The 11592-nt window shown below is 43.5% G+C and overlaps 1 protein-coding gene across 4 annotated transcripts in view; it reads left to right on the top strand.

Annotated features, from left to right (window-relative positions):
- ci (cubitus interruptus) overlaps nt 1–11592 on the top strand; it is a 583843-nt gene that overhangs the window by 541387 nt on the left and 30864 nt on the right. For all 4 annotated transcript variants that reach the window (XM_070093621.1, XM_070093622.1, XM_070093623.1 and 1 more), the window contains 2 exons: nt 8769–8918; nt 9580–9744. In XM_070093621.1, coding sequence (XP_069949722.1) covers nt 8769–8918; nt 9580–9744 — 315 coding nt within the window. The remainder of the gene's footprint in view (nt 1–8768; nt 8919–9579; nt 9745–11592) is intronic.

The following is an 11592-nucleotide window of genomic DNA, read 5'->3' as shown; positions in this document are numbered from 1 at the left end:
ACTGAGATAGTGGTAGTTAAGGTGGTGGTGGTAGTTGTAGTGGTTGTGGTAGTTAATGTGGTGGTGGTAGTTGATGTAGCGTTGGTGGTAGTTAGTGGTGGTGCTGGTAGTTGTTTTAGTTGTGGTGGTGAGGGGAGGAAGGGAAGGGTTGTCGGAACCACTGGATAGCATCACAAGTGGTGAAGGAGACGAACTCAGTAGCACCAGAGTTGTCATCACCCTGGGCACTGAGAGTCATCACCCTGGGCACTGAGAGTCATCACCCTAGACACTGAGTCATAACACGGTAATTACATGAGTCACAGTACCTACCGTGTCAGTTGGTCTGCCCTACAAGGTAATATACTGGAAAATCATGTACTGGCAGTAGTACTATGCCTAGTGTACATAAAGGAGAGCCCTAACCAGCGCCAGTCTTAGGTATCCATGTTGACCACCTGTGTGACCATACCACGAGAGGAACAGCGTTAGTAGCAGTGGCGACAAAAACACTAGCAGCAGCAACAACAGCAGCAGCAGCAACAACAACCAGAATACAACGACAACAGCAGCAGCAGCATCTGCAACAGTAACAGCAGCTGCTGTAACAGCAGCAGCAACAGCAGAAGCAGCAGCATCAGCAGCAACACCACCAGGAACAGCATCAACAACACCACCACACCAGCAACACCACCACCGCCAGCTGGTGCAACAGTAACAATAGCTACAGCAGAATTAGCAGCAGCAGCACTAACAGCGATACTGGCAGATGCATCAATCACAGAAACAGCTCCAGCAGTAACAGCAGCAGTAACAGGAACAGCAACAGACAACATGCAGATATAGAATAATTAAGACATTACGTGGCAAGTTGTTAAGGAAGCATGTAAGGTCATCAAGTCTGGTACTGTGTTTAGGGAGCGTCGACCTTACTGACTCCTGCTCTGCACCTTCGTCTCTTGTGATGCTGAAGGTCTCTTCATCCATTCAGTTGGAGCTACCATCCCCTCACACACACACACACACACACACACACACACACACACACACACACACACACACACACACACACACACACACACACACACATTCAGATAAGTTATGGGGAGGTAGTGTAGTAACCGACCCTCTGATCATCTCTGGTTGTGAGGAATGAACCAGACCATATAAACAGTTACATTACTCTCAGCCTCCTTTCTCTCCCCTTCTATTTCCCTCAGTCTCTATCCCTCCTGAAGGTTCTCCTATATCGCTGTGTAGTCTGTGACGTGCCACTGACTGTAGAACATATTTTAACAGTTTTCCCCTTGACTTGAGCCTTTCCTCTTGTATCTTTTTTTTTATATAATTACCGAGGTACCTGTAGAAACCTCCGGGAACCTTTGGCATTAATAATGTAATGAGATTTTTTAATTACTTCTGGTTATTTGTTCAGAGTTTTTATGTTCGTTGCTTTTATGGTTTGTTAATTTTATCCATGGTTTTTATTGTTTTTTTTTTATGTTTTATATGGTTGTGAGTGATGAGTCACTTGCATGGTCAAAGTGGTCCGTAAATGTCATTATTACTGCTGCTACTGCTGCTGTTACTACTGCTGCTGTTACTACTACTGCTGCTGTTACTACTACTGCTGTTTATACCACTACTTCTGCTGTTGCTGCAACTACTACTCCATCTCCTCCCCTCTTCTAGTTTCTTCCCTTCGTCTCTACCTCCGAGAGGGACACAGGATTCACGGTGTCACCCCACAACACTAAGGAGTGACACATCGCTGCAGTCTTGCTCTCAGAGAACATGTTACATTCTGTGTCTTATTCAACACTGATGATTCGTCTTAGTTGACTTAACATGTATCATCTTTACTCTCTCTAGTGGAGTGGCTACATCTTTCCTTCCCTCCTTCACTGGTGACCTCTGTGATGAGGTTCCTGACATCCTGTTGTCACCTGTACCATCACCTCCCACTGAGCTGCCTCACTCCCGTATTTATGTCACCTTCTAGTAATTATTTAATTCCTGGCTAGAAGGAATCCTCGTGTGTGCGTTTCCTTCAATGTATCACTCGTTGTATCAACGATGTATCACACACACACTATGTATTCTCCACCAGGGCTGCTGTCATTCTCTCGTAACCATGTAGGTGGCACTTGTTAGCATTTAATTGCTCTTGTTTTGGCACTAATTAACATATAATTGATTCGTCTTCTTTATCGCTTCACTTGTTTGAGTTAATCAAAGTTATCTTATGAGGATTTACACTTCTTTTTTGTTTATGGTCTGTGGTGAGTTAGGGAAGGGGTCGCTTTCAGTCCAGTTCCAGACCAGACCTTACCTTGGTTGATTGCCTGGTCCATCAGGCTGTTGGTGCTAGCAGCACGGAGCTCATCGTACAGGAACTAACTTGAGGTACTTACCAAGTCACTGCCTTATTAGCCAGGCTGTGGTCTCTCTCAAGAGTTTTTCCTTACGTTCACGGAAAACAAACATCGGTGAGTTTGTATAGGTCATGTATCTCTGTAGGTGAAGATTAAGACACATGTGGAACACTTGGGTATCTTTATTGATGAAACGTTTCGCCTACACATTAGACTTCTTCAGTCAAATACAGAGGCAGCAGTAGAAATGAAATAAAAATGATGTAATGGGTCCATTAACCTTGGAGAAAAAAATACTTTTTTGATAGACTGATTACGTAATCTTTATTTCACTACTTCTCCTGCCTCTGTATATGACTGAAGAAGCCACTGTGTAGGTGTAACGTTTCAACAATAAATATACCCAACTGTTGCACATGCGTCTTAATCATCAACTTTTCGGTATCGTATACCATTTTCAGTAATCTCTGTAGGTATTTATTTCTTCTGGTAAGCCGCTTTTTTCATAAGTTCAAAACATGTTTAATGAGAATCCTGGTCCTTGTGGGACCTCCACGAGTGATGTTAGGATTTTGTTTTTTTTGGTTCTCTTATGACTGTTATCATTTTTATGTCGTGCAGAGAATCTCAGTGATGTAGACTTGTACATGGTCGAGTTAAACTCAAGCAGACACTTGTTCCATTATTCTTGGATTAAACTCAAGCAGACACTTGTTCCATTATTCTTGGATTAAACTCAAGCAGACACTTGTTCCATTATTCTTGGATTAAACTCAAGCAGACGCTTGTTCCATTATTCTTGGATTAAACTCAAGCAGACACTTGTTTATTATTCTTGGATTAAACTCAAGCAGACACTTGTTCCATTATTCTTGGATTAAACTCAAGCAGACACTTGTTCCATTATTCTTGGATTAAACTCAAGCGGACACTTGTTCCATTATTCTTGGATTAAACTCAAGCAGATACTTGTTCCTTTATTCTTGGATTAAACTCAAGCAGACACTTGTTGCATTATTCTTGGATTAAACTCAAGCAGACACTTGTTCCATTATTCTTGGATTAAACTCAGGCGGACACTTGTTCCATTATTCTTGGATTAAACTCAAGCAGACACTTGTTCCATTATTCTTGGATTAAACTCAAGCAGACACTTGTTCCATTATTCTTGGATTAAACTCAAGCAGACACTTGTTCCATTATTCTTGGATTAAACTCAAGCAGACACTTGTTCCATTATTCTTGGATTAAACTCAAGCAGACACTTGTTCCATTATTCTTGGATTAAGCTCAAGCAGACACTTGTTCCATTATTCTTGGATTAAACTCAAGCGGACACTTGTTCCATTATTCTTGGATTAAACTCAGGCGGACACTTGTTCCATTATTCTTGGATTAAACTCAAGCAGACACTTGTTCCATTATTCTTGGATTAAGCTCAAGCAGACACTTGTTCCATTATTCTTGGATTAAACTCAAGCAGACACTTGTTCCATTATTCTTGGATTAAACTCAGGCGGACACTTGTTCCATTATTCTTGGATTAAACTTAAGCAGACACTTGTTCCATTATTCTTGGCCTCTTGAGTTGTCCTACGAGTCTATCCCTGCTGTCAATTGTTTTTAGTCTCTTTACATCATATGTAAAAGCCACATAATCTGTACAGTCACATCTGTAAACAGAGCTACACATGTCGAGATTCACTCTGACAAATCATTGACCTAGATCATAAACAGCAGTGGTCCTAACACTTTGGGTACTGCATTTGTCACCCTGGCCCATCCTGGTGCCTTCCCTCATTAGTCACTCTGTATTCCACTGGAGCAGTTATCCTGACACTGCTGCTTGTAGTTCATCAGTGTCTGCTGGAGAACTATATTAAGTAGTTTATTGTTATGTAGCGCTATTGTTATATGTATGGTGGAAAAAAAGATGTATATCCTGAGTGGACTGTCTCACGAATTTGATCGACCATTGGTGTTATGCCATAAAATTTCTCATTTCTTCATAGTTACCCCTGTACATCAGACTAATTATGTCATGATCAACCTTTTCTTTGTCTTGCTAGGGGGTGAAACACGGGTATAGCCTTGCCGGTTCCTCATTCCCTCTAACTCTCGTCGAATTTTTAACATGCGCAACAGATTCTGCACTAGTCAGAGATGAAGCCAGCAACCAGCAGACCTATAGTTTGGGATGAAGCCTCCGGGGAGGGGGGGGGGTGACCTCTGGAAGGGACTCCAGGTAAACCCCAAGTTGCTCGTCCAGGTCCTCTGCGTGGAGTCTTAGATCTGCCGGTCTGTATCTGAAAGGTTGGAATCACGTATCAAAAGCTTAACCCCAGTTTGTTCTTTTATCTCTGGCTTTTCTCATATAGTCGATGCATTTTTTTTGTTATATGTTTGACTCTTCTGTTGTCAGCATAGTTGCTGATCCCCTACATGTGTTGTATAGCTTATCTGAGTATCATAGTACCATCCATATGTTTTACATACACGACCCCTTTGCTAGGCCTAGTGACTAGTTTGTATGACGTCACGTGATGCCGCATGAGTGCGTGGGACGCGCTGCATCGGCCTCAATTCCCGTTAGAGTTTCCAGGCAACAACAGGCAGTTTGGGCTCTTCCCCTTCATACTCTGCTAATATAAGTGTTACCATCCAACAAGTGTGTTTTATTCCAACCATCATATCTCCTACGAACCCCCACCACAAATGGTGGCAGCGGTTAGGGGTTGTTAATGAGGGCGACACAGACTGCCATTCTCCATGGTAATTGACCCAGCTCTGTAAGCTGAGAAATGACCAGTCGAAAATTTACATTTCTTCGAATTTCACCCCCCTATTTTTTTTATCACGGATACTGCTACTCCCCCTAGTCTTTTTTTCCACTATCACTTTACACGGTAACCTTCCTGGGAATATTGTATCCATAATTGTGTTAAATCGTGTGTGTATGTGTGTATTTTCACCTATTTGCGGTTGCAGGGGTTGAATCGTAGCTCCTGGCACTGCCTCTTCACTGGTCGTTACTAGGTCTACTCTCTCCCTGCTCTAATTGCCTTTATCGTACCTCTCCTTAAAGCTGTGTATGGATCCTGCCTCCTGTGTATGAATCTGACATCACTCTCAAGATTGTTCCACTTCCTTACCACTCTAGTGCTGAGGAAATGCTTCCTAATATCCCAATGACTGTGTGTGTTGGGAAAGAGGATGGTGTGTGTGATGGACCATATATAGGAGTTGGACCACCTTGCCTCCTCCCACCGTCCCGAGATGGTCCAGATGCTGTTTTTAAGCCCAACACATCTTCCAACAACCTAGTTTGTGCCACTGTCTTCCCCTCCTCTCATCTCCTACTCTGCATGTGCTCATCTATTGTGGTTACCGAGACCTAGGCTCAAATCCTGGCACTGACTCTCCACTGGCTGCTACTGAGTTCGTTGTCTCTTGGCTTACACGAGTCCCATCATACTTCTTAAAACTGTGTATGAATCTTGCGTCTGCTGCTTCGCTGTCTGGGTCGCTCCACTTCCTGACCACTCTCAGGCTGGAGGAACACTTCCTGACCACTCTCAGGCTGGAGGAACACTTCCTGACCACTCTCAGGCTGGAGGAACACTTCCTGACCACTCTCAGGCTGGAGGAACACTTCCTGACCACTCTCAGGCTGGAGGAACACTTCCTGACCACTCTCAGGCTGGAGGAACACTTCCTGACCACTCTCAGGCTGGAGGAACACTTCCTGACCACTCTCAGGCTGGAGGAACACTTCCTGACCACTCTCAGGCTGGAGGAACACTTCCTGACCACTCTCAGGCTGGAGGAACACTTCCTGACCACTCTCAGGCTGGAGGAACACTTCCTGACCACTCTCAGGCTGGAGGAACACTTCCTGACCACTCTCAGGCTGGAGGAACACTTCCTGACCACTCTCAGGCTGGAGGAACACTTCCTGACCACTCTCAGGCTGGAGGAACACTTCCTGACCACTCTCAGGCTGGAGGAACACTTCCTGACCACTCTCAGGCTGGAGGAACACTTCCTGACCACTCTCAGGCTGGAGGAACACTTCCTGACCACTCTCAGGCTGGAGGAACACTTCCTGACCACTCTCAGGCTGGAGGAACACTTCCTGACCACTCTCAGGCTGGAGGAACACTTCCTGACCACTCTCAGGCTGGAGGAACACTTCCTGACCACTCTCAGGCTGGAGGAACACTTCCTGACCACTCTCAGGCTGGAGGAACACTTCCTGACCACTCTCAGGCTGGAGGAACACTTCCTGACCACTCTCAGGCTGGAGGAACACTTCCTGACCACTCTCAGGCTGGAGGAACACTTCCTGACCACTCTCAGGCTGGAGGAACACTTCCTGACCACTCTCAGGCTGGAGGAACACTTCCTGACCACTCTCAGGCTGGAGGAACACTTCCTGACCACTCTCAGGCTGGAGGAACACTTCCTGACCACTCTCAGGCTGGAGGAACACTTCCTGACCACTCTCAGGCTGGAGGAACACTTCCTGACCACTCTCAGGCTGGAGGAACACTTCCTGACCACTCTCAGGCTGGAGGAACACTTCCTGACCACTCTCAGGCTGGAGGAACACTTCCTGACCACTCTCAGGCTGGAGGAACACTTCCTGACCACTCTCAGGCTGGAGGAACACTTCCTGACCACTCTCAGGCTGGAGGAACACTTCTGATCACTCTCAGGCTGGAGGAACACTTCCTGATCACTCTCAGGCTGGAGGAACACTTCCTGACCACTCTCAGGCTGGAGGAACACTTCCTGATCACTCTCAGGCTGGAGGAACACTTCCTGATCACTCTCAGGCTGGAGGAACACTTCCTGATCACTCTCAGGCTGGAGGAACACTTTCTGACCACTCTCAGGCTGGAGGAACACTTCCTGACATAATTGTGACTCGTTCGTACTTTTAATTTCCAGATGTGCTTTCGTGTGCCTTGTTTTCCGACTTGTGTGTGTGTGTATATATACATATATATATATATATATATATATATATATATATATATATATATATATATATATATATATATATATATAATGTCGTGCCGAATATGTAAAACTGGTCAATTAGCAAGAACTCATTTAAAATTAAGTCCTTTCTAAAAATTTCTCTTATTCGTTTAAAGATATATTTTTTTCATTAATGTTAATGTAAAAATTTTTAATCTTGCTCCAAAAGAATCTTAGAAAACTTACCTAACCTTATTTTAACAAGAACAATTTATTTTAGCCTAACCCAACTAAATATATTTTAGATTTGTTTACAGTAATTTAATACTAAACAAACACAGTGAAATATATTTTTTTTCGTTAGGTTCAGATTGATTTTGGCGAAATTATTGCATACACAAATTTTCGCTTGTCCTATATGGCAAGATGAACGTTACTATTTAAGCCAAGATCGCAAGTTCTGCCTATTCGGCACGACATATATATATGTCGTGCCGAATAGGCACGACAACCCCCCCCCCCCCCACAACCTTTACCACACCCTTCCCCCACAGTTTACCATCTGACGCTGTAATTACTTAAATCTGTAACCCGGGGATAGTCATGTTTTAATATTTGTGTAACGTTTGTCACAACGTCGCTCTGGGGGTCAGTGTGACCCTCTTTCACAAGTATCTGGTATGTTGTGATCATATCTCCTCTTTCTGATTACCTGTTTGTAATAGTGGATATAGGTATGTATAATAATCTGCATAGGAATGTTATAAACCCGTAAGGCTAGCTCTTGATTTCTTGGATAAAATCATTGCGTATTAGAAGGAAAAAGATCTTGAGGGGTCCTGTGACCTGGACCATCCTCTGGCGTACCGGTCCATCTGGGTCTGACTTGGACCATCTCCTGGTCCACTGGTACTGTGACCTGGACCATCCCCTGGCCCACTGGTACTGTAACCTGGATCATCCCCTGGCACAGTGACCTGGACCATCTCCTGGCACAGTGACCTGGGCCATCGGTCTATCTGGTACTGTGACCTGTACCATTTTTTTTCTAGCTTTGACCATTATACCTCATGAGAGGTAGCCTAGTTTGATCCAAGGAAGGGGAAGAGTATTCTATTCTCCAAGTGTTAATTTTAGTCTGATGTTAACTATTCTGTTATTATTAATTCTTCTCTGATGTTAACTGCCTCTGTTAAGTTTCCTCTCTCATATTAAGTGGCATCTAATGTTAATTTCGTCTAGTGTTTGTTTTGGGAAAGGTTGGTTTTGATAAGGACCTGCTTTGTATGGGCCAGTAGGCCTTCTGCAGTGTTCTTCCATTTTTGTTTATTTAGCTTTGTCTTAATTCCCCCATTGATGTTAAAGTTAACCTTGATGCATGTTAATTGCCATCTCTTGAGTGTTAAATGTTTTACGACCATCTTTCAGCATCTGAACAACGACCACATCCACGCCAACAAGAAGTCGTTCGTGTGTCGTTGGAAGGACTGCTCGCGTGAGGAGAAGCCCTTCAAGGCTCAGTATATGTTGGTCGTGCACATGAGACGACACACGGGGGAGAAGCCACACAAGTGCACGGTAAGTAGGTGCTGGGTGGTGCACATGAGACGACACACGGGGAAGTCACATGAGTGCACTGTAAGTAGGTGCTGAATTAGACACACGTGCATCTGTGATGAATGGTTTGAAAAACCGATAAGTTGAAGATTAAGACACTTATGCAACATATGGGAATCTTTATTCAGGAAACGTTTCGCCACACAGTGGCTTCATCAGTCCTTTCTACTTTGTATTGGACTGATGAAGCCACTGTGTGGCGAAACGTTTCCTGAATAAAGATTCCCATATGTTGCATAAGTGTCTCAATCTTCAACATGTGCATCACTTGGGTATCTTTATTGTGGGAACGTTTCGCCACACATTGACTTCATCAGTCCTATACAAAGAAGAATAGTGAAGATCAGGAATCGTTTGAGGTAATCAGTCCCTCAGCCTGGAGTCGATGTAATCATCAGTCCATCAGTCTTAGTAAGATTGATGGACTGATTACATCGACGCCAGGCTGAGGAACTGACTACCACAAACTTCCGATAGGTAAGTATCGGCTAATTTTAAGGGTATCGGTATAGTTTTAAAGCTGAGAATCGGTATCAGTAAAAAAAAAACTTTGGTATCGTCTAGGTCACTAGCGAGTGCGGTGGGTGTTGCAGATGTAACATGGCTGTTCTTCTCTCCGCAGTTCGAGGGTTGCTACAAGGCTTACTCCCGCCTGGAGAACCTCAAGACCCACCTGCGGTCTCACACAGGGGAGAAGCCGTACATGTGTGAGTTCCCTGGGTGCACCAAGGCCTTCTCCAACGCCTCTGATAGAGCCAAGCACCAGAACCGCACGCACTCCAACGAGGTAAGTCTCCAAGTTGTGGAAGGGGTGGGCACCGTTCAACCTAGTTGAATGGCCTGTGGTCACAGGCGTCTGGGCTTCCCTTCCCAAGTGAATATTCCAGTAAAACGATACCAAATATGATTAAGTGAAACAAACTCCCGGGTCCCAATCATATGTAGCATCTTGCCTAGAAGGGGAGTAGGAAATGAATGGTTGTCTAGGGCAATTGGTGTAAATTGCTGGCTAGACAGATACTGCAAGGAACTTGCAATCCCATTCATTGACAACTGGAACAACTTTTATGGCAAACATGATATGTATGCAAGGGGTGGGGTACATCTCTCTGGGGCTGGGGTGGTAGCACTTGCAAACTCATTTGAGAAGGCCATTGGTGAAATGCCTATGATTTTAAACTGATAGAAGATAGAGGTATGGGTGTGTGTGGAAAACAAGCAGGTTGCAACACTAGGGTTGGAAACAGTAAATGTATAAAAGGCATTCAGCATGAAGTTATAAATAAAGACAATAGATCAGGTCAGCAAACAAAGGGGGACAGCAGAGGACAGCAAGGGACTAGCTACCTTAAGGTTTACTATACTAATAGCAGGAGTGTAAGAAATAAGATAGATGAGCAAAGATTAATTGCAAGTGCAGGAAACATAGATATTATTGCTATAACAGAGACCTGGCTCAATCTGAAAGATAGAGAGATGCCTTCTGAATGTCACATACAAGGCTATAAATTATTCCACACTGACAGGGTCAACAGGAAAGGTGGTGGAGTAGCGATGTATGTCAGAGACAATTTAAATTGTTGTGTTAGACAAGATATAAAAGTAGAAGCGTCAGCCACTGAATCTGTTTGGTTACAGCTTCTCGAGGGCCGAGAAAAACTAATTTTGGGTGTGATTTACAGGGCATCTACATACGAAAATGTTGTGCTAATGGGAGATTTCAACTATAGACAGATTGACTGGAGCAATTTGACAGGAAATTTAGTCAGGTGACTTTCTTGATACGATCCAGGATTTTTTTTAAAAAAGTTTTTGACAGAGCCAACTAGGGGAAATAACCTCCTTGACTTAGTTCTTGCCAGTAGGGAAACACTAATTAATAATCTTGAGGTTAATGATGAGCTTGGGGAAAGTGATCACAAATCACTCAGTTTTAATATATCATGGAATTCCTTTAATAATGGCAATCAAGTCTCCGTCCCTGACTTTCGCTTGGCTGATTTCATAGGACTGAAAAATTACTTAAGTGGGCTGAACTGGAATGACCTGACTAAGGGTCAGGTAGTTGGTGATGGTTGCCGATATGATGCTTTCCAGGGCATAGTTCTAGCTGCTCAGTCAAATTATGTTCCAAATAGGGAAATCAGATCAAACAAAAATGATCCTAAATGGATGAGCAATAGATTAAAATATCTGATTGGTCAAAAGAGAGGCATATATAGGCAAATCAAAAGAGGAGAGGGGCAATTAAGAAATCGATATATTCATTTAAAGAGAGAAATAAAAAAGGGAATTAGAAAAGCAAAAAGAGATTATGAGGTTAAAGTTGCAAGAGAATCGAAGACTAACCCAAAAGGATTCTTTCAGGTATATAGAAGTAAGATTAGGGACAAGATAGGCCCACTCAAAAGTTCCTCGGGTCAGCTCACTGACAGTGATAAGGAAATGTGTAGAATTTTTAACACATACTTCCTCTCAGTTTTTACACAGGAGGATACCAGCGATATTCCAGAAATGATAAATTATGTAGAACAGGATGATAATAAACTGTGCACGATTAGGGTCACAAGTGACATGGTCCTTAGGCAAATAGATAAATTAAAACCTAACAAATCCCCAGGCCCTGATGAACTGT

This window comes from Cherax quadricarinatus, chromosome 43 (genome assembly GCF_038502225.1).
Source record: "Cherax quadricarinatus isolate ZL_2023a chromosome 43, ASM3850222v1, whole genome shotgun sequence".
NCBI classification, from domain to species: domain Eukaryota; kingdom Metazoa; phylum Arthropoda; class Malacostraca; order Decapoda; family Parastacidae; genus Cherax; species Cherax quadricarinatus.
This window is presented reverse-complemented; position numbering and strand designations above follow the sequence as displayed.